The sequence below is a fragment of the Branchiostoma floridae genome, chromosome 13 (assembly GCF_000003815.2).
Source record: "Branchiostoma floridae strain S238N-H82 chromosome 13, Bfl_VNyyK, whole genome shotgun sequence".
Taxonomy (NCBI): Eukaryota; Metazoa; Chordata; class Leptocardii; order Amphioxiformes; family Branchiostomatidae; genus Branchiostoma; species Branchiostoma floridae.
Window position 1 is genome coordinate 7,417,392 of NC_049991.1, and position 23,528 is coordinate 7,440,919.

Genomic DNA, 23,528 nt, shown 5'->3' on the forward strand with positions numbered 1-23,528 from the left:
GATTGCAAAGGTAAGTGATTTTAACTTCTTTATGACTTTCCGTAGAAGTCGAGTTGTCAAATTAGGTAAATTAATCCTTAATTTTATTTGTGAATCACACGAATCCATTATCAGCTAATGTGAGGGTGAAACATAACGTTAATGTTTTTATTTCTTTGTTTAGAGTTTTGCCCAGCAGGTACCTACTCCGATAACGGCTTTGTCCCGTGTCGACCTTGTCCACGGAGATACTACCAACCATCCACAGGCCAGCAACAGTGCCTTCTATGTCCAGGGATGACAACTACATTATCAGAAGGGACCATCTCATCATCAAGCTGCATCGGTACTGAAATTATACCATTACATTTATTCACAGAACGTTGTGTTAAGATCCTATGCATACTGTATATGTACGTTTTATGTGCTTAGAATATTGTCATAATTATCCTGTCCTTGTAAAAAAGACATTTGTATTGTCCTTGTCTATGTCAGAAGGACTACTTCTTTGTAATAGCCGTGCACAGGCTAGTTGGGCAGCCCTGAGTGCACGTGCTGAACATCCAAACCAATAAATGAATAGATAATATTTCTATGATTTATCAATTCGGTAACTTTCCTCTAACCCCCCATTCACTAGAACTGGATGCATGTGTCAGCAATCCGTGTGGCAATGGCGGCGTCTGTAACAGACTGATTGACGGTTACACGTGCGTCTGTCTGTCGGGTTTCATCGGCGACAACTGTGAAGTGAACATAGACGACTGCGCGAGAAATCCCTGTCTAAACAACGGAACCTGCGTAGATGGGATTGACACTTACTCTTGCGTATGCAGCCAGGGTTATACAGGTAACATGTTGCTTTTTTGTGGCTATCAATAAGCATATGCGATATAATTTTGTAGTGGCGGGGTGGTTATGTGAATAAGATTGTTGACTTAGCTATAGAATCTATACGATTAATCATGGTTTTAATTCCTGACAGATCCTAATGTTATGCCCCTATTTGTCCACACGGGTGAAAACTAGACGTAGCTTCTGTTAGATACGCCCTCTGGGCGGGGATGTAACGTTTTTTGAGGTCCTGTGTTTGGGAGCCAGATCTCAAGTGCGGTAAAGAAGCAACGTATCAAAAAGAGGATGGGATATTTCCAATTATGTGTAGATCAAACCTTACAGTCTGGTTCTGAGTTGACCTCTCGAAAAAAAAAGTGATCGGCAACTGTTATGTCGATTATTCCTCAAATATGGCAACTCTCACTGATTGAATATATAGGTAAAATACATGATTATCGCTGTTCCTTTAGGATAAGATAGAAAGGCTCAGCTTAACTCTGAAATTTCTAATCGAATGCCCTTTAATTTTTATTTTACAACAGGTAACACTTGTGAGGAAGACATTGACGACTGTCAACATCTACCGTGCCTCAATAACGGGGCATGTGAAGATCTAGTAGGCAGTTTTATCTGTCACTGTCAACCGGGCTTTATGGGAGCCACGTGTGAAATTACAGTTGATGCTTGCTACCATCATGAATGTAAAAACAGTGCAACGTGTGTTAGTCAGGATACGTCATACGAGTGTGTCTGTCCAAATGGCTTCACAGGAGATTTGTGTGAGACAAACATAGATGACTGTCGCGGAAACCCTTGTCTTCACAACGGCGTGTGCGTTGATGGTGTCATGGACTTCACATGTCTGTGCACCATGGGCTACACGGGTAGTTTGTGCGAGGTTGATGTGGATCTTTGTGACTCGGGACCTTGTCTAAACAGCGGTACTTGCGTAGACCTTGGAGACGACTTTGCTTGCCAGTGTGTCGAAGGACTGTCGGGGAAAACATGCGAGTCACCTAGAGATCCGTGTTCAGTTCAACCGTGTCTCAACGGTGGCAGCTGTACGGTGCAACCGCAAACGGGTGACTACGTCTGTAGCTGTGCACAAGGCTTCGCAGGCATACAATGTGAAATAGACATCGACGAGTGCGCATCTGGACCCTGTTCGAATGACGCTATTTGTTTAGACGGGATAAATCAGTATTCCTGCGCCTGCACCAATGGCTTTGTTGGTAAGTTATATCTCCAACACTTTCATAGATAAACGAGTTGGACTAAAGCAAGATTTTTTGTTAGTCGATAATGTGTGAAAATGTAATTCTTTCAGAATAGTAATGTGAACATTGATAGGCATCTTCATATTCCAGTGCTTTCCCGCTACTCAATTGGTAATTATTGATTTAAAAAATGGCAAGAAAAACAATATCATTACACACCTAGGGTCAAGTAAATGAGACAGCGAATAAGTTTATGTTTTTGATTTTCAATGTGTGGAAGAGTCTTTCTCAAATCTACTAGAAATACATTTCGGCTAGAAATTGATATAAATGGCAAATGTATTTTCATAATTCTCCACAGGTCACAACTGTGAAGAAGCAGTAGACCACTGTGCTTCATCCCCGTGCGGCAACAACTCCACCTGCCTCTCTGAACGAGATGGGTACCGCTGTATCTGTCCTCCTACAGCCACAGGACCGACATGTGGTACTCCTGTAGATCTCTGTACATCATCGCCATGTGTAAACAATGGGTCATGTGTAGTAGATGGCAACGGCTACACCTGTTATTGCAGTCCTGATTTCACAGGTAATTGACAAAGAAAGAGTCTTCAAATATATAAACATGCACAAGACGATTTATCAGTGTTGCAACCTGTAGGACATATTGATACATATTGATCTATTTTTACTGTTGTCTCATTAATATTGTTTACAGACTTACTACAAACTGTTGATAATACAGAGTAACGGTAAACAGACAATTATGTTTTGGCAATTGATCTGATTTGTTTATTTATTATCATCATTTATCAATATTGGATGTACACATCTAACTTTACTTTTGTTGAATCACAGGACCCACGTGTGATACAGAAGAGGATAGTTGCGAGGATGACCCTTGCGCAAACGGCGGGCTATGTACCGATGGCTTTGGTACCTTCTCCTGCGCCTGCCCCGACGGCTACACTGGCTTAACGTGCGAACAGGAGATCAACGAATGCACCAGCAATCCGTGTCAAAACTCGGGCGTATGCGTCGACAAGGAAGCCGGATACGATTGCTTGTGCCCCAAAGGTACCTCAGGCAACCATTGCGAAGAGAACTTTGACGACTGCCACAACGTAACTTGCCTTAATGGCGGTTCGTGTATTGACCTTGTAAGCGCATTCCTCTGTAACTGCTCCCCAGGGTACGAAGGGAAATTTTGCGAGAGCGAAATCAACGAGTGTAACATCTATCCCTGCAGAAACGCAAGATCCTGCCGGGATCTTCTGAACGACTATGAGTGTGAATGTGAACCAGGATGGACGGGTAAGAACTGCGAGACGAATATCGATGACTGTTTCCCGAATCCTTGTGGCAACGGCGGGGTATGTCATGACCGTGTGAACAGCTACACATGCTCGTGCTTGGGCGGGTTTTCGGGGCTCCATTGTGAAGTCAACATTGACGAATGCATGGAGGTTCAATGCGAAAACAATGGTACTTGCGTTGACGGTGTAGGGACTGCGTCTTGCGTCTGCGGGTTAGGCTGGACAGGTACAAACTGTCAAGTGGAGATTGACGAGTGTAGCTTGGAGCCTTGCATGAACGGAGGAGGGTGTGTTGACACCATCGGGTCATTTGTCTGCAACTGCGTCGACGGTTTTACGGGAAGGCTCTGTGAAGAAGACATAAACGATTGCGACATACCAAGATGCATGAACGGCGGAACATGCGTAGATCAGGTAAATGGCATTATATACGAGGCATTCACTTGTAACGTGCGTGGTCCGGTGGTTAAGGTAAGTATCTCAGTGCACTTGGGGCACCGGTGCGGCACTGTGGAGTTCCAGAGGTTACTCAACGAATTTGAGAGATAAAGAATTTTCTTACCATTGGTGTATTTTGCTGTCTTCAAAGTCACACTTTTACGTATTACGCAGCATCTAGATTATAAAAAAGATAGGCGAAAAATAATACAACAGTGCCGCCGAGAATGAACGCCACAGTCTCGCACCGGTGCCGCAAGTGCAGTGAGATTCCACCCTAAGTATGGTGTTAAATCGTGGTTCACTTTATCTGTGTGTATATATATAACGTTATATATATTATACATAGTTTATGGTTGAACAAATAAAACTTGCTGTCCTACACAAAGTAGATATTTAGATAAAACCAACAATTAACATACAACCAGTTGGCGATTTAAAAGAAGAGATAATCATGGCATCGCCGGCAAATCACGTGCAATGTTGCATTCCAGGTTGCCAGGTACATGTGTAGGTGCCCTCCAGGCTATACCGGTACAAACTGTGAAGTCAACATCAACGAATGTTCGTCACAGCCTTGCAGGAACGGCGGGCAATGTATTGATGAATCCGATGGTTTTATCTGCGTCTGTCCTCAGGGTAAAAACATATGATAATTTTTTTCTATTTTGCGAGCTACTACTTCTTGTAATTGTCTCTGAATTGTCACAGAGAAATACAGTTTCTGGTGAAAGTGTCAAGGGTTGATGTGCAGGCAGCTCTGTCCGATGTCGGCCCTACAAAGGGACAACGACGCTCTATGCAAAGGATCATAACTAACGAAACTGACAAACTTTAAGTTGTTTGTATATGGCTAGTGCCTCTCATTTTGTCACCTACATAGAGTTAGTTGAATAAGCCTGATAATTGCATAAGATCTTGCATTAATTGTAATTTGCTGCATATATTGCTTGCTACAATTCTGGTTAATTTCTTAATTGTTTGACTAATCGTCTCTCGTGTGTTGCTCTTCTAAAGGATTTTCGGGTCGAACATGTGATGTCAACATAGACGACTGCATTCCCAACATGTGCGAGAATGGAGCAACCTGTCTGGACGGGATCGGTGACTACACCTGCATTTGCAAACTAGGATTCAGGTAAATTCGTACAAGTTTTGCCATTTGTTCCTGCTATAAAATGCGAGTCGTTCATTCTATAGATAATATCATCTTACAAATAATTCTATAGATAATATCATCTTACAAATAAGAGTTTGAAGAACTCATTCCACTGAGTGACATTAGAGTTTCTCATAGGTCATGGTTAATATTATTGTAGTCCATCAATTATGCAAATAAGGTTTTGATTGACATCACATATTTGCATTGATCACATCCTGTACTATACGATTAACGTAATTAGCAAATGCGAAAATATAGACAGAAGAAAGACCAAAAACAATACCTCCCCTTGAATGAGTAGCCCCTTTGATCATATATATACGGCCAAGACCAGGAATGCATATCAGTTGTTCGCCTTTTTTTTTAAAGATAAAGTGACTAATTGCTTCAACTCAATTCCCTGTTAATCCAGCAAGTTGTTACCTTTGTTGTCCTTATCTTCCTGTCAGTCCGTTGTGAGACGTGGTTATATATCATTTGAAAGCACAAGCAAGTAACGCACGCACAGCAAAAACAAAAACCTCCGTACACTGATGTAAAAAGAAAGGTTATACCATGAGGCGTCAATCCCTAAAAACATATATCATACAATAACCGAGGTCATAATTTTCATACACAGTGGCCGTCGTTGTGAAGTAGATGTTGATGACTGTGCCAGTCGTCCTTGTGAGAACACCGCAACTTGCCTGGATGGAGTCAATGAGTACACTTGCCTATGCCCACCGGGATATTCTGGGGTGAGGTGTGAATATGGTAAGTGGTGTGACTACATAAAGACATCCTATCCTTATTTTAGCCCTTGTTAATTATGACGCAGATAATCAGATGAAACAAACATAAACATTCCATTACAATAAAAAGAGAGGGTTTTGTCATCATTTTCATACAGTCCAGTTGATATTCTGCCAGCATGGTACCGGTATTTCGAACATCGCAGCTGAATTTTTTTAAATGGCAGTACAAAGAGCATGGATATTCCAAAAGCTGAATCACAAAAAGGTGCATATGGTAAAGATAAGCTGTCAATATGTCTATGTATGCAATCTTTTTGGGCAGATATCTTATAATGCCCATCACATTCCTTGGTTTTATTACAATCGTCACCATAGAATATTGACAACGAATTTCTCTTGTTTGTGTCAGCCCTTCCTACAGACTTCGACATCCATGTGACCTCATCAGACAGCAATCACTACTCAGAGGTTTCCAAGCAAAACATCCACAGCATGTCTGCCATTGCCTGGTGGATGCGTGTAATGGACGCGCCAAACAACTACGCCCCGGTAACAGTGGCCGTCACAAGGAATAACAGTGACGCGAGGGAACCTTTGTTCATTGTACAAAACCCAAACCGCATTGAGCTTGTTTTATCGGGGTAAGATATTTTCTGCAACCTTGATATGATTTTATACTTACCAAAAACGGATTATATTTTCTCTGACGAAAGTCTACTTAAGTAGTCAACCATTAAAAACGCACATAGCTAATTATTGGATAAGTTTCATTTGAGTCCGCTTTCGGTCCAGGCATTTTGCACTCGCAATTGGTATTTCCACCCATACGCTTTATATTTTGTGAGAAAATGATAAATCTGTCAGTACCATAAAGCTTAGTGCAGAACCTATGGTGTGCGTAATACAAGTGCGTAATGATTTAGTGCGTAACCATTATTTTCCGCTTGTACCCAGTACTATTATCCAGTCGTCTGTGAACTGTGCCGATGGCGGATGGCATCACGTGGCCGTCTCATATGAGCCTGCGTCAGAGGTACTGGCTCTTTACGTCGACGGAATGATGGAAAACACAACCCGCGTACCCAGTCTCCAAAACTCGTCACCAGCCGACGGTTTTGTCGTCTCTGTGGCCACTGGGGTGACCAATGCTAACATCGGTTAGTAACCATGTCAGATGTCTATAATGTCTGTGATGTTCCCAAATAAAAGTTTCCATAATTCAGAAATGGTTTGAAACCGAAGTAAACAGCAACCGACTATCAAGTGAATAACCAACATTTCACAAGCTTTCATGCTATATTGATATACAACGGACACACGCCAGGTATGACGAAGCATTAAGATACTTCGCCCTACCTGGCGTGTGTCCGTAGTTGTTTATGCACGTGTATATTGTGGAGTGACAGGATGTGTGGTGGAAGATACACCAGAGACTGGCAGGATGGAAAGGTTGCAATTGGCTTGTCCCGGGTCCAAACTTGGTCCCGCATAGATAAAATAAGCGACAAATTCATAATGAATGAAAGAAGAAATTTACAAACTCTGTAAATGTTTCACGGAGGTATAAGCTATTCTATTTCTTGTTGTTGTTGTTGCACTCAGGAGACTCCGCGTTTCAAGGGGAGATCAGCCAGCTGAACGCATGGGCACGAGAGTTGTCGCAGTCCGAGATTGTGGAACTCAGCAGTACCTGTCAGACAGTGGCCGTAGGGGATGCTGTTGCGTGGTCTGACTTCGTCGATGCTACACAGACGGATCCACAGTATGGTGCCATTTCGTCGCCGTCAGTTTGTGACTGTAAGCATCATTCAGCTCTGTCTTTATCTTTCTAAACAAAGTTGTGCGTAACTTGCTGTTACAGTGAAATGTAATGATGATGAAATACAACTACGTACTACATTAACTTGCAGCGACTTGGTGGCCGGCAGCAAGGTATGCATACAGTTACATGCAAAATTACCCCCCCCCCCTCCCCACACACACACACATACTTTGGCTATGTGGGCAAAATAAGGAACCCTACAAGTCACAGACGGTTACTATATCACATATTTGTGAAATGATAGTTCATTACAATTTAATCTGATAGCAAAAGTCGGAACTTTTCACATCTATAATCGCGTTAACTTACAAACAAAAAGGAGGTTGCAAAATTATTCCTCTCTTTTTATTACGCGCGGCACCTTTACCTGCTGCAGACGGGACAATAGCCTGTCACAAGCTTCTCTTTTGCACCTTTGGCCCATTCATCGCGGCCAATGGTCTTTCGCGTAACAATGTTCACAGGTTTATTCAGATTCTAAAAGAGATTCTCAACTGGGTTTATGCCTTGGGACTGTGCTAGCCACTCAAGAGCCTTCCGGCCTTTCTTCCCTGACAAAGTCTTTGAGAATTTGGTGACACTGTGTGCTTGGGGTATATAATTGTCTTGCAGTATATAACTTAACTATAACCACGACCCCTTTTCACTTCTACAGCTGAAGACCAATGTGAAAGCTCTCCGTGTTTGAACGGTGGTACTTGCAGGGACGGATATCTTACCTTCACCTGCACGTGTCCTCACAGCCACGTGGGACAACGTTGTGAGACTCAACTCAACCCCTGTGATGGGAACCTGTGTCAGAACGGTGCCGCCTGCGTAGCTGACGTGACAAGCATGACATATACCTGCAGCTGTCCTGAAGGGTGTTCAGGAGATTTGTGTAACGTGCTGTCAGGTAACTTTTGCAATACCATATAAAGACCTATAAACCTAACAATCTTTTCAAAAACATCTAGAATAACAGCTCATGAGAGAGGCGTTAAACCATCTCTGATTACGTATGCAAATTACTATAGTTATTTTTCACATTCATATTTTCAATGAACCAAACAGAAACATTAAAGGAAGCTACTCTACGGGCTAATCACATCACAAATTCACATACCACCAAATAAAGCTTTGCATGGGTTTGACGCCATACTAATATTTCATGCAGATTCAACTTGACAATTGTCTAAAACAATGGAGAAACTTACAGAAAATTTGTATTTGATTGCTGAAAGAAATCGTAATAGAGTTATGTGAAACATGGTCCTATATTCTATTTTACTGTAGTTAATGGTGGCTGGAGCGAGTGGAGCCAGTGGAGTGCTTGTACTGCCACTTGTGGCAACTCAACACGCTCCCGACAGCGTCTGTGCAACAACCCTCCTCCGCTAGGCGGCGGGAACCCATGTACCGGAGTTTCTCTGGAGACAGAGGCGTGTGTTAACATACCAGACTGTACTCGTATGTGAAATATCATTACTAAAGCCTTTTGTTTCAAAGTCTGAAGAAAGATTTCGGTCCGAATATGCCTTTAAAACTTGAAAATGTACATTTTTGGGACTGCGTGGCTGTTTATTTGTTTGTTTGTGAACAGCATAACTCGATAAGTCATGGACGGATATCTGTGATATTTTGTTTGATGGTAGCTATAGGTGTTGGCAAGAAAAAGAAATCTTTAGATTATGCCTCCGGTGGCTTTCCATGGTACTGTAGCACGATGCCTTGTTTTGATATCGCGTGCTCGATCTAAATCATGATTTTTCAAAGGCAGACGGTTCTTGGGCTTATGATAAAGTAGTGTGTGTAGCCCTTGTTGCAGGGGTCGATTTTTTGAGACTAAGCGAAAAAAATCCTCGGATCTTTATTAATTTCGTCGATTACTGTCAATCCTTACAGGGTGCACCGAGTTGCGGCATCCAGAAAATGGCTACCTGGTCTGCAGTCCCGACGGTGTAGACACTAAGTGTGAGGTTCACTGCAGAGCTGGGTTCATGATGGTGGTCAACCCTGATCTGTACGTAAATCTTCGCTGTGGTCCCTCTACATGGTACACTTGGACGCACCAAGACCTCACAAATCTTCCAGCAAGGATACCTGGCTGTACAAGTAAGGCCTTGCAACAGAAATTCCACGAGCTATACATGTACTTTGCTCGGTTGAAATGGTCTTTCCAGACTTGCAATCTTCTGTCACTATAGATATATGTTATTCTCATCTCTGAAATCGAAAATATTTCATACTTTTATACTACGCTTGTACCAGGTATGGTAGTCATAAAATAAGCAGCATTACAATATCCAGCCATCTTTCTTTTCTAGATTTATCAATTAAGAACATGGGATGACACGGAACACAGAGTTTAACATCTAAGACAATAGCTAGATGATGAAATACCACTATATAAGTGCTCTTTTGTTGACGAAGAAAACATTTTACTTTTGCAGAGAAAGAGTTACCAACCTCAGTAACTGTGGACTACGTCATTTGTTACAAGAATGTCAGCGAAGACCCTTTCGCAACCTTGTTTACACAACAGATCCTGGGTCCCAGTGCTTCGTTCCTCAATGAACAAACTTACGAACATGCCTTTGATTCCGTTGTAACACGAAATCTTTTGTCTCTTGACTGTATTACCAGCCGTAACTGTCACAAAGATGGTTCTGAAGTTCGCTTCGACAACGTCACGACAGGCAACAATACCAGATTGGACGTTGTCGGTCATATCTTCATGTCTACGCAGGTTCCGCAGGTGTCAGATCCTGTTCTGACGCTTGCTCAGTCGTCAAAATACAGCTTCCCAATGGACGTGATTTCGGGCGGTTTTGTTGCTGGAAACCCTGCGTTAACCTCCGTTGGAAACCTAAGTCTTATTGATGGCATATCGGGTAAGGCAATATCTCTAGACGGGCAGGCGCAATACCTGAATGCAGGGCAATTTCCCGGAGAATGTCTTGGTTCGTCTGTGTATTGTCCGAATGGTTATACAATCACAGCTTGGCTCCGCGTCAACAGTGTGCCATCATCACCATCACATGACGTGTACTATCTTAGCAACGGCGGTCAGACTAGTTCTTCGAGGGGATTTGCCGTCGGATACAAAGGTGGCTTCTTCGCGCGGGTAAGCTTCGACAGTCGCTATCGTTCGCTCGCCTTTTCGGTAGATTTGCACACTTGGTTCAACACAGCCCTGACCTGGTCACCCGGGGGAGATCCCACACTTTACATCAATGGTACTCTCGTTAACGCGACGGTCACCGACGGTAGCCTGTCAGCCTTGACATCAGATACACGAACGCAGTTCCTCGTGGGTGCTCCCAACAACATAGATAACCCATCTTCGGGTCATCTTGGACATACCGATGTCGACGATGTCCTGTTCTGGGACCGGGTCCTGACGCAGGAAGAGATCCGAGATCTAATGTCTGCCGGTGAGAAACGTTAAAACCTGTCAAACTTTGATACGGTAAAATAGAATTGATGTATTCACATCAAGAATTCCTATGGTTTGTCAAACCAAGCTAAACGCTTGCTATGGTGAATGATTATGTTTGTAATGTGCATGCTCATTGATGTGCATTTACTGTCATTTTTTTTCAATTTGAATAAATTCTATAATAAATAAAGTTTATGACATAAATCAAGTTATTTGACCGCACAGAGTTGCTGCATATTTTCATTGAAATGGAATATGATGGTACGTTGCCGCTAGCATTTACAACTTTGCAATTTCCCCCCTTTAATAGAGCCAGTAGCTGTTGCAAGGATCTGCCGAGGACAACATCTGACGCTAAGTTGCGAACCAGAAGAAGTCATCACCATCCACTCAGCTACGTTCAAGGTATCAACGCCTTCTGAGTGTGGAGCTTTGGACTCTTCACAGATAGACAGCTGTGTGGATGATGCCGCTTTGGAATTTACCTTGAACCTCTGTGACGGGCAGAGAAGCTGCCACCTCCATGCCACAGATGAGGTCTTTGGGAATGACTGTGTGGAGACAAGAAATTCATTCGAGGTTCTCTATACATGCGACACGGGCCGCTTCAATGACAAGGACAGTAAGTATCATTATATTCCTACGTCCATGAAGATTAGATATTGAAATAATTTTAAGGTACACCAAATAGCAGCTACCAAATAAATATATGTCGTGGAAAATCATATATTCCAGTTGCTTGAGTAAGTGTTTGGCGTACCTTGCTTCAAGCTTAGGTGTTGGTAACAGCATACAATTATTACATGAAAAATTGGTTCATTGACCACTCATAGTGTAATATTTTTTATACCAAGTAAACTTATTGATTTATGATTTGGTGTACATCATCTCTTAGTAATCATGGAGAACATTGAACAAGATTGGGAAACCACATTGAAAAGCCTGAGCCAAATGGTCGAAAATGGTGACTTTGACCTGAACGTACTGCATCAGGACATTCCTGCAGACAAGAACAACACAGAAGAGATAGAAATACAACTAACCTGCACTGGCAACATGGTTGGCATGGGACTGTGTGGTGAGTTCAAATTGAACATTCCATCCTTTCTTTAATCAACTTATTATGTACATTTTTCCTATTCTAAGCTGATGACTTGTCTTATCTTTCCATCTACCATTTGTATTCATCAGTCTAAACTAAGGCCCGTATGATACAAAAGACACCAAAATACACAAGAGGTAAAGAGAATAGTCGTGGGCATTATTTGTGTATAGAAAGTTCTGTTCTTGCTTATATATACTTTCAATGGGAAGGACCCCTACAAGTGCATCAGATTGGAGCTTGGTAGTGTTTCGAGCACAGAACTTTCTATGTAAACAACGCTAACCACTAAAAACACCTTCAAGTTGTTGTTTTTCTATGCAGGTACGCTAACGTACGATTTTCAATAACACGTTACTTAACAACCTGTTTCTGTAGCAAATTGCACTGCTGGCTCCTATCGTGATTCTGAGTCAACGGGTTGCAAACCATGTGACTTCGGTTCGTTCCAAGAGGAGGAGGGCCAAGACCGATGTGACAGTTGTCCAACTGGAAAAACAACGTTCTTCGTGGGGGCAACTAAATCATCCGATTGTGTCGGTTGGTAGTGAATTTGTAAAGTGAATTTGAGAGGTAGATAAAACCAATATGAACATATCGAATGTTAACTAATTTTGCATCATAATGAGCCACTGACGTTTGCCTCTATCTACAGCAGATTCTGGGCCTTTTCTTCCTTCGTATATTGGGTGCTCATAATACACTTCTGCGGGACGTTTCTTTTTGTACTTGGTCGCTTGTGCCGCCGGCAAACTTGCAAAATGAAAGCAACGAAAAAAAGACCCAGAGAGCCTGCTATGGAGGCTACACTTACTTATTCATTCATTTAGTTCTTGTGTTTTTCCCTATTCGTGACTTATTAATTATCAACCTTTCGATTTCCCATAGACGCCTGTTTCCCTGGATCGTTCTACAATGGCCGGGAATGCGTCCCGTGCCCACAGGGACAATTTCAGAGTCCGACAACCCCAACCAAGTGCGAATCTTGTCCGCCGGGCTACACTACTGTAGGATTCGGAAGCGTCGATGTGACTGCATGCTACGGTAAGGACAGAAGCTATAGCTATGTTAGAAGTATTTACTTATTTTTCAATATCATTTCTATATAACTGTCTTATACCTAATTTGTGAATGGAGTCGTGGTGCCCCAACGACCCACACAGAGGTCAAGGGACAGGTGAGGTGAGGTGAGGTGATACTCAATTATTATGATTAGCCTACTCCATTGTAATACTATACCAAATAATTATGTTAGCCCTTATTGTTATGTTAACTAGGTTGCTAAGCTGTATCCTATACCTCTGTTTTGTACTTTGTGTAATAGTTGTTGCCATGCATTGTATCATGTACAATTGTCGTGCAAGAAAGTTCTACATAAAGTTCTACATTATTTCTTTCTTTCAGACCCTATGTTACGATCAGTCCGAAGGAAAAGAGATGAGAGCACAGATGTCGATGCAACAGAAGACGATCATTCGAGGACGAAGGCACTGGTACTGCCGGTGATATTTGCTGTTAGCATGGTCGTTGCCCTTTCCTTCATAGGGTAAGAAACTAAGATACCTTCTTATCTTTGACTCCTTATTCTTCAAAAAGATGATCATATTTCGAGTACAATTCATTGAAATCATACGTTCTTCTGTTGGGCTCAATGATTCTTGGTGTCTTTTTTTTTAATCTATTTTTTTATTTTATATAATGGCCCAACTTCCTTGCGAAGCCGTGTGTTGTTCAGTACTCTTGAGTCTTGTGGTATTCACGTAGTTTTACCATTCATGAGTTAATTGGTGCTTTATTTCTGTCATTTTTATAGGTATCTTCTGACAAAGAAGTGAGGCAGAGGCTGAAGCATCCAAAGAAAAAAAAACAATGAAAACACAATGAATAAGATACATTCGTGTTCATTAGATGCAACATTTTGCGGTAGTAATAAGACTATTCTTGTAGTGCTTTAGGTAAATTTTGACGTCATTTTCGGCAATGAGTGTCAAGATGCCTCGATATTTAAACGCTGACGAGGTACACCACTAGCAATGTACTACTGTAAATGCAGAAATGTTCGCGGTGGATTAATGTTCGCGATTTTCGCGGCGGCCGCTTCACCGCGAATTTAAAACCACCAACCAAACATTTTTCCATTATTATAACAGTAAGAGACTACAGTGCATGGTGCTACCGCGAAATTAAAACCACCGCGAAAAGTCCATTTTCCCGCTACCGCGAAATTAAATGCATTTACAGTACTGTTTCTTAGAATAGTTTTTGACTTTTATGCAACCGTTTGTGAAATTTATTACACATTACTGATTAAGTAGTTCAATCATGCAGATGAAATGGGTTGTCTTCCAGCTAGTTACTAGAAAACGACACTGAGTGAACTAATGACATCAGAGAGTATGCCAGTTTTCAATGAAAAATGTCAACCGTTAGCAGTAACCTGAATACAGAAAGGTAGGCAAATTTTAACTCAATTGGTGAAGAACATTGCAAATTCTGAGTTCAAAAGTGTTTTAAAAAATGTTAAAAGCGGAGAGCATTTGTGATGCCAGCGTAGAATGTTGAAATTTAGATTATTTTCGTAGAGTCAAAATCAGGGATTGAATGATAGATACAAGTAATACTTCACTTGATACGTAATACATAATGACAAGACGTCTATTGTCTCCAATTGTCTGTAGGAAACAAAAGTGGTAGAATTGCTGAGCGAATGCTGTTGTAGCTTAGCTTACACTTTATTTCTATTTTTGACGATGTTGTGTTTTCATCTTATAGCTCAAGATCTACATACAAACATAGCTGGCCCAATTACTTGCGGTGTATTTGGCATAGTTTTAGCAGTTCGCACAGATCTTAAAAGGTGGCGCTGCTACAATGTGCAGTGTTCAGTGCTGCTGCTTGAACTTTGATATGCCAGTCTATCGTCCTTCACCTGGACGTATCGCAAGAAAAAAAATCATGTTATTTGAATACGCCAGATACGGGGCAGACACAAAGTTCAGTAACCGCTAGCCACTTTTTTGTGCAAATGAACTTGAACTGCACTCAAGAAATGAAGGTTGAATAGGTCATTACCAAGTGCCTTCTAGTGTTGTCACAAGCGAAGTGTCTCTAACGTCTTTCATATAGTTGAGAGCTTTATAATGTTGTCCCAACAACTTGAAAGTGCCGCATGCGCAATGTTCTTAGAAAAATAACGTAGCACACAAGGTGCTTGAACTAATTGTTACTGGTAGAAGGATGTATCCATTGTGATTACATTTTGAGGATTTTTTGAGGGGACACCAAAATTTAGATGGGTGTTTTTGCCAGGTCAAACTTCGTGTAGTCATATAACGCCAGACCGGACCTTTGGTCTCGTCCTATTTAGTTGCGAATCACGCGTTCTGAAACGTGCTTTTTTTTAGTCCTTAGTCTAAGATTAATTTTTCAAAGAGGGTATACATAGGGGATTCTGTCAAGGCTTAACGATACATTCAGGGATGCTGACAACGATAAACGGTAAATTAAATCAATGCGTTTTTTATCAATGATAAAAAAATCCTTGATTGAATTCATGCTGCAAAATTGTTTGGAAACGTTCACAAGTCCATTAGATAGTTCCTATGCATTGTATTTGCCATGTCTTGCAACTAGTAGCTATAGGCTGCGGATGCCGACACAACCGACCACTTGACTTTTTTGCAATCTGTCGTTGGACTCCTCGATAGGAGTTCTCTAACGGTGAACTCAGAATAACAAATGATTTGATATGTGCAGTTCAAGCCACCAGCTATCATTAATGAATAATCTATCTGCAACGCTTAAAATCAAATTGAAATATGCCTTACAGAAAAATAACATTGTCTTAATAGTTTGCTTATCCGTGGTAACCTTTGTTACTAACTGTGCCGTTCATTTCAATCGTCGTCCGGTAAACTTGTACGTTGCTGTTGTCGTCCTAGACATAGTATTGGTTTATTGACTTGTTATGCTGTTTTAGTCACTATGTATCGGGCAATAACAGAATTACATAAAAATAAGAGCAAAGATCACTGCATTACAAAACGGTCCATTGGCCCTCCCTAGCTGGGTCAGCGTGCGTTTGGTCACCTAAACTCCAATTATTGTTTTAGTCCAGAGTTCAAGGAAAACCACCAAACACGTGCCATTTGGTACACGAGTTCTGGTACCGCGTTACATTATGCGTGTACATGGGTACAAAATCTCGACGGTATTATGCTCACACACAAAAATGAGTCAGAAAAAAGTCCCGACTACAGTTTGGCTTTGCCAATGAAGGTTGGACATATAGTGTAATACTCAGTGCCGAAGTTGATCAAACAACACGTTTTGAAAACGGCCAGACGTTTCATTACCTGGCGGAAAGCCAGCGGTCGTATGTGGTGTAACTGGTAGAGTGTTGAGCTCGGAACCTACTGATCCCGAGTTCGATACCCGCCGTGCCCCCGACGTTGTGCCCTTGGGAAAGGCACTTTGCACGACCTTCCTCACTTCACCCAGGCGGTGTTAAATTGGGTGCCTGACTTCGGTCGGGAGGTAAAAGGAAAGACTGCCTCTACCTTCTGTCTGTACTGTGTATGTGGCACTGTTAGAATAAGTTACTAACTTTCTCGAGTTCAGTGCCACATTGTCTTTTTCTGTCCCAAAGCCAAATAGAAAGGCAGCGGAATTTGACTAAAACGTCTAACCGTATTCAAAACTTAGTCAGTTGCTTGAGTAACGTTTGTATTGAGCATATTTCAAATACGATACAAGGGGAACTCGCAAATGCATAATACGTTGAAGGAAAGCCACTTTGCGTTAAGCTGACTATGCAAACATTGTATAACAGAGAGTGAGCAAAGGTGAGCACTAGTCACGTTGCCTTCCACGTGCAGGAAAATAGTGCAGTACTTCATTTACATTCTTATCAGTTATATTCGGCGTAATGGGGCCAAAGGTCTATTATACTTAGTATTTCATAACATATGGAGGGGGCAAAGGTTGCTACGTTGCCTTCCGTGTGCATCATATATAAACGATATCCTTAACTACATTGATATAATCAGTTGTATTGCACTACTGGACTAAATTTATAATTGATTTTTTGTAGAGTAAAATATGCATCTTTTGGTAACTTTACGGTCGGTAAGGCTGGGGCTAAGAATTGTTTTATGACTGAAATAAATTGGAACTGTGGTTACCTGTTAATTGGTTAGGTCATTCTATTCTATCATATGTAGTGTACACGTGTACATGTGACTTCAGCGTCCGGACGACTGATCCAGATCTACAGGGCAACGTACGGTTCAAGTTCCGCTCGGTCAGGGCGTGTGGATAACGTCATCGGTCAGAACGTCCTCCGAATGGACGTTAAAGTTACTGATTAGAATCTGGCCAATAAAACCTGTAACATTAAAACAAAGTCAGTGTTTTGAGTCAGTTTTCTACATCATAAGTTGAATCTAACATACATAGACTGCAAAGTGATATTCACAGCTCTAAAGTATGTGTGCGACTATGTTATGTCATGAGAACGCCTTGCGTACAACACCCAACCGTCGCTTGAGTTGTTATCAATTTTGTCCAACTGGGGAATTTAAACTTTCGGTATACGCTACGGAAAACTAGGGGACTTTTCGTGTACTGTGCGGTTTGCAAGAGGCTTGGCAAATTTAAGCGAATATGTCTAACTAAAATTAATCGCAAATGTCAAGTTGAACTGACATTCGAACAGGCTCATATGCCTGCTATCAAATGGTACAATACAAGTAAAACGTCCACACAACAATTTTAGATTTCCTCAAGTCATGATCTCTTTAATTGCATACAAAACGTATCTTTCATATCAAATATCACTGTCGTTAACACACAACATTGTTTCAAATGGAGAACTTCAGTCCTGGAATTTGTATCTTCACTGTTCGACCATTTACAATGACAAATTGCAATGTAATGAAATTGTGGATCCGTACTTTGATTTTTTTTAAAGTCTTACTAAAAAATAGGAACATTGCACAAAATCCTATGTATGCCTCCAGAAGTGTCGGTCTCATAACCTGGTCACCAGTCTCTCCCAGGGCTTCAGACTGGATCTACTCGGCACTGTAAGCTTTTGTTCCCGCTTGGTCAACTTAGCTCTCCCCGGTGCTTTGCCTAGATAGAGGTGAGGCTCCTAGCGGGACTGAGGTAAAGTTTCTGCGGGAGCATGTCAGACCTAGTGCCGAAGAGCCGACCTGTGTGCCTAGTGTGTGGGCGCCTAGATTCCAGACAACTCCGCTCATATAAATTTACATATGACTTTCCTTATGTACTTACCAAACAATGTACAACATATATCATATTGCAGCAACCGTTTACAAACATTCAGGTATCAATTGCTCTAAATTCGTCATTTTGGCGGAGCCTGTCATAAATTCCTGAGTGTTGTGAAATTCAAAAACACTTGTGTGAAAAAACGTACATATTAACAACACAAACTTGTTCATGTAACAACACACTAGCAGCATTTCGACCTTAAAACAGTAATGGATAATAAAGTTACCTAGTCTTCACCTACAATGTAAGACAAGTTAAAACTGTATATCTACATCCAATAGTTTAAAGTAACACTAAGGCTTCTGCGCGATGTATATAGCATCAAAAATAGAGATAGGGATATGCGTGATGTTCTTCAGGCCCATGTTAGCCATGTGGTGTGGCAACTGGAAAGTGTTCTCGTATTCCTCTATGTACGGTTCAGGGCCGTGGTCACCCGTCGTGTTCCAGTGATGGCCCCACGTGTTGAACTCAACGTACCTGCAAAATATATTTAAGTTAAGGTATTTAAGTTGGATCAATTTTCATTTTTACCTTCCATTGTTTTCTCATTAATGAATTCAGAAAGAATGGAGCCGTAACGAATATTGATAGATGGGTATAAAACATTTCTAAATCTGATATTTTGGGCCATATTGATGACGTTATCAGGATTTATTGCCCCTAATATTATTTCTTAAATAACAAAATACAACACTTTGGTACATACCACTGCAATAAAACTATGTTTTTCGTGTGCATAATGATGAAAGCTATGTACAACCCCACGGTTGCGCAAATTGATATCTACTATTGATCTGTAGTAATTAGAAAATATTAGTTTTCATCTAATAAAAAAATCCATTTTTAATAACTACAGATATAAGTGATGTTGAAAGTAACAAAGGCACAGGTTCAGTCCTTCAGAGGTAGTCTACAGTTCCAGGGCCCTACAGTGTGGAATGGACTATCTACTAAACAGCGACAATGAACAACTGTGGCAGCTTTTAAAAACGGACCGAAATAGTACTGTTAGCGGCCGTACACTTGTACATTGCTACCTTTTCCCTATGTTAATTTCAATGTATTTCCAAATCATGTTGTACGTTTATGTATGTGTCCAGGGCCACATGAAAAGCAGGCAGTAGCCTGAGTGTGTTTTCCCTGGTAAAATAAATAAAATGAAATGAAACGTACGGAAGGCGCTCCGCGGGGTTGTCGAAGTACGGCGGCTCGATGATGTTGAGGGTGCCGCCCGGCTTGAGCACGCGCCACGCCTCGGCCAGGGCGCGCTGGGCGTTATCGGACGGCATCTCGTGCAGGACGTAGGCGAAGTTTACAACGTCAAACGTTGAGTCAGGGAAGTGGAGTTTTTCTCCGTTATCCTAAAAAGCAAAAGTTAATATAAATAGAATTGTATTTGAATAACATAAAGAGGGGTAAAATTATAATGCATGATTGTACTTTGCATGATATGGTTGAAAGGTTCTGGCAAATAAGGCTAGCGTCTATCAACCAACTATGCGTACTGGGTACAGCAATGGCAAGAAATGAGTAGATATGCATGGGTGGCATGAATGTAAGTAGAAAAGGACATAGCGGCTGTGACATCACATGGATCATAAGAATAAGTCGGATTGACTGCACATGTGCGAGGTCCAAGGTGAGTAAAAAAGTTGAGTGAAAAAGCGAATAGACAAATAATGAACTGTAATGGCCGTATGGTTGAAGTGAAGAATTGATGAAAAAAGGACGAATGGGAGGGAAAAAGGTTAGATGACATTGTACCTACCTGGTAGAACTTGACATTAGGCGCGCCGCCGGGTCGGTGACTCTTCCACAGGCGGCAGAAGCGGACGAAGGGCGCCGCAAGGTCCACCCCGATCACATCGCTCTGCGGGAACATCTCCCCGAAAACGAAGGCAGAGAAACAGTTGCCTACAAGAGAAAAAAAACAGATCAAAAACATCGTCAGCGGATGCAATACTACCCATTTGCTATTATCCTTCGTTAAAAAACAACATTCTCACGAATGAAAGGATTCAATGATCCTGATCACATGGAATGCATAAACAAAAGACGTCGATGTAGGTTAGACATCCAGGTAATAAGATACGCCAAAAATAGTTACTCAAGCAACTGGATATGGTTTTGAAACGGTCAGACGTTTCGGAAAGAATCCACTTTCCTTCGTCAGTGACACTGAAGTGATCTGCAAGAAACAGGTCTTTTATACTCTAACTATGAATGAAGACAATTTCAGATGTCCAATAGGAAAGGTTGTAAGACAATTCAGACTGAAGACAATTTGGATTCCAAAGATAACAAAGCTAAGCCAAAGTCAAGCTGAAGACAATTTGGATTCAAAGGATATCAAGGCTAAGACACAGTTAATGCAAATGAGTCAATTAGCTCCTGTTGTTTTTTTAGTTACAGGTAACTTGAGGAACTACAGGAATTGTCTTACAACCTTTCCTATTGGACATCTGAAATTGTCTTCATTCATAGTTAGAGTATAAAAGACCTGTTTCTTGCAGATCACTTCAGTGTCACTGACGAAGGAAAGTGGATTCTTTCCGAAACGTCTGACCGTTTCAAAACCATATCCAGTTGCTTGAGTAACTATTTTTGGCGTAGCATAAACAAAAGGTCATAAATGTAGTTAGAACATCCAGTTTACTCTTTACTCTGTTCGCAACATCGAAATCACTGCATTACAAGGCTAGATACTAGTAGTTAGCTACTGAGTCATTAACCAGCAAATGGTAAGTTAATTGACTGATCTTACCGGTGCCGACATCGAGGATAGTCTTGGGTTTGAGATATCCGACCAGTTTGTCAAACCAACTTCTCAAGAGGTCCTCTTTCAAGAAGTTAAACTTCGTTCTTCCGTTGAACGAGATACGCACATTGCCACCATTGGTGTATCTGAGGAAACAAATAGCTTCACGTTAAAGAAACTTCGAGAAGATAAAACTCCGTAGAAATTATTGATTACGAAAAAACTGAATAAGGTGCCGCAACAAAATTCTACCGAGGAATGCGTCGTCAAAATTTGCAGAATATTTTCAACTCGATCGCAGATCTACACTATCGGGTCCGCCCTTGACGCGTCGCCAAAAAAGATTATCTTTTTGCACAAGGTTTTGGCACTCACGTGACTATTACGTATGTATCGTTCACCATGCTGGATGGTTAAACCAGGCAGTTACCATGCAAATTTTTACTTGAAATATACGTCCAGTATTATGTCTTGTATAAACAATTACACATGTCATGCAAATTCATAGACATGGTCAATCAACCAGCACAGGTTATCCTTCACAGACGATGATTGGTTTAAAAGTTTGACGTAACTCACCCTCCAGGAAGGAAATGAACAGGAACCGTGACGAAATGGTAGGGAATCTCAATCGGTGACGTCACGCCAGGTGGCCACACATCCTGGTCCGGCTGGTTGTGTGGTACTCTCGCCGTGGGCAGGGCTGTGGATAGAGTACAGAACAACGTCATGATGGGTGAAAAGTGTTTTAACACTCACGTGACTGTGACGTAAGTATTGTCCGCCATGTTGGATGGTTTAACCTGGAAGTTGTCAGGCAAATTAACTTTTCATATGTGACTAAGACGCAAAATCATGGCGTTATACACCAGATATTAGTACTAAGTATAACCGACAACATATGGCGGCTGTGAAATCACATAGGATCATTAGAATAAGTCGGTTCGCGGTTTGAAATGCATATGTGCAAGGTAAACAGTCAACATCTAACTTGTAAACTGTTCTCATCTAGACCATGTTTGATACCATGTCTTCACATATTTGTGTTTCATTATCCACAATGTATCACACAATGCGTGCGTAGTTTAAACCATGGCCCAGCGTATAGTAGCATTTTCAACCAGATTGTATACCTTCGAATTTCGGCATCTGCTTGGTGTAACTCTCGAAGAGGTGCTCGAAAGTGGGGATGGACTGTTTATCCAGGTAGTTGTGCTTGAAGGCTGACATGTACAGGTAACACTCCATGGGGTACTCGTCCGTGAGGACGTTATCCAGGGTGATGTTGGGACGCTCAGGGATGAAGTCAGGCAACCTTGTTATCGTCAGAAGAGTCATGAAGGACGTCGTATCCTGCAGGTTGAAAAAGATTTTTTTTTAAACCTGACATATACTTATGATTGTGCACTTCTATCGTCATATCAGGAGTTGCATCTGGAGCTGTACCCGGCTTGCTAACTCCCCCTCCCGAGGGTCATTAAGGTCGGCGGGAAGAACTGCCTTCGCTGCCGAACAGATTCTCTGTCGGGCCCGGCTACGGTCTGGCTTCCAGGGTAGCCGAAGATGAACGAAGAGGCCCTTGCGGCAAAAATAGTCTGGACGGGCTTTGTTGGCTTGGCGGGGTAGAAGCTTTAAGTGGCCGCCGAGGAGGCCCAGTTCATAGGCGAGGAAGCCCAGTCACGCTACGGTGACATTTGCAACGGCCCTGAAGCCACAAATGTGTGGTTCCTTTTGACTTTATGATACCACGGGGCTATACTCACGATTAGCCCATGGCGTTTTATGTTACCGGGCCCCGTGTTAATTTTAACTTCGAGAAACCTAATTAGGCCTGACTGTCCCCCAGAACCAGCCGGTGGCCGCAGGGTGTCCCACTGGGCCACGTAAGGGTCACGCCAGAAACCGGGCCTTTTTCCAATTGTGACGCATAACTAGGCTACTCCAGGTCTGGACATTACCTTAAACCAGCCGACGCCGGAACAGTTCCAGTTGATACCGAGGAAGTCGTCCATGAGGCGAGACGTGCGGAGGTCCTTGTTCTTGACGATGGACTGGAGGTACTCGGTCATCCCGGCCACCGTTGCTCCGTCCCCGGCGGGAAGCGGCTTCACCCCCGCAAACGTCGCCAGCCATGGTAGCTTCTTGTGCAGGGTCTTGAACTCATCGTACTGACGATGGGCTTCACTCTGAATTGTCGTTCCTAGAAAACAAAAAAATGTCTTTGAAATACCTTATTTTTTTTATTTTTACTTCAGGGATTCGACACACGCTGGGTGACTGAAAAGGGCATTTCTATGGTTGCGTACTTCTTTTGATCACAACAGCTATCTGCAAAACTAATACTGGGCCCAGAACACATCACGAGATATCAAAATAAAACGTCCCACTGCGATTCCCTGTAAAGGCCCCCTCTCACTTGACGTGCGGCACGCTTGCGGCATG

General features: G+C 42.0%; 3 protein-coding genes across 3 annotated transcripts in view; 2 read left to right on the forward strand and 1 right to left on the reverse strand.

The window, feature by feature from the left end:
• The first annotated feature begins 252 nt into the window (after positions 1 to 252).
• Positions 253 to 8,962, forward strand: LOC118429419 (fibropellin-1-like). Its single transcript, XM_035839906.1, has 13 exons — positions 253 to 325; positions 620 to 829; positions 1,359 to 2,048; positions 2,395 to 2,622; positions 2,892 to 3,763; positions 4,282 to 4,426; positions 4,805 to 4,925; positions 5,569 to 5,702; positions 6,093 to 6,324; positions 6,638 to 6,840; positions 7,286 to 7,480; positions 8,161 to 8,400; positions 8,781 to 8,962. Exons 1-13 carry the CDS (start codon positions 277 to 279, stop codon positions 8,960 to 8,962), a joined length of 3,501 nt encoding a protein of 1,166 aa, XP_035695799.1. The 5' UTR covers positions 253 to 276.
• Positions 8,963 to 10,221: 1,259 nt separating this feature from the next.
• LOC118429420 lies at positions 10,222 to 13,893 on the forward strand. Its single transcript, XM_035839907.1, has 7 exons — positions 10,222 to 10,921; positions 11,237 to 11,548; positions 11,822 to 12,004; positions 12,407 to 12,568; positions 12,917 to 13,072; positions 13,433 to 13,574; positions 13,842 to 13,893. The coding sequence occupies exons 1-7, from the start codon at positions 10,222 to 10,224 to the stop codon at positions 13,861 to 13,863; spliced, it is 1,677 nt and encodes a 558-aa protein (XP_035695800.1). The 3' UTR covers positions 13,864 to 13,893.
• A 3,905-nt stretch (positions 13,894 to 17,798) lies between these two features.
• The window catches only part of LOC118429651, an 8,752-nt gene continuing 3,022 nt past the window's right edge, over positions 17,799 to 23,528 (reverse strand). Inside the window, exons 3-9 of the mRNA XM_035840233.1 lie at positions 23,045 to 23,286; positions 22,220 to 22,439; positions 21,666 to 21,789; positions 21,093 to 21,232; positions 20,097 to 20,242; positions 19,502 to 19,689; positions 17,799 to 18,805 (exon numbers count right to left, since the gene is read on the reverse strand). Coding sequence (XP_035696126.1) covers positions 18,619 to 18,805; positions 19,502 to 19,689; positions 20,097 to 20,242; positions 21,093 to 21,232; positions 21,666 to 21,789; positions 22,220 to 22,439; positions 23,045 to 23,286 — 1,247 coding nt within the window. The 3' untranslated portion in view covers positions 17,799 to 18,618. The remainder of the gene's footprint in view (positions 18,806 to 19,501; positions 19,690 to 20,096; positions 20,243 to 21,092; positions 21,233 to 21,665; positions 21,790 to 22,219; positions 22,440 to 23,044; positions 23,287 to 23,528) is intronic.

Coding starts and splice junctions, on each gene's coding strand:
- LOC118429419 (XM_035839906.1), top strand. CDS start 277: ATGACAACTACATTATCAGAAGGGACCATCTCATCATCAAGCTGCATC. Junction 830..1,358: donor ATGCAGCCAGGGTTATACAG/GTAACATGTTGC, acceptor ATTTTACAACAG/GTAACACTTGTGAGGAAGAC. Junction 6,325..6,637: donor ATTGAGCTTGTTTTATCGGG/GTAAGATATTTT, acceptor GCTTGTACCCAG/TACTATTATCCAGTCGTCTG.
- LOC118429420 (XM_035839907.1), top strand. CDS start 10,222: ATGTCTACGCAGGTTCCGCAGGTGTCAGATCCTGTTCTGACGCTTGCT. Junction 10,922..11,236: donor CCGAGATCTAATGTCTGCCG/GTGAGAAACGTT, acceptor CCCCTTTAATAG/AGCCAGTAGCTGTTGCAAGG. Junction 13,073..13,432: donor CGATGTGACTGCATGCTACG/GTAAGGACAGAA, acceptor TCTTTCTTTCAG/ACCCTATGTTACGATCAGTC.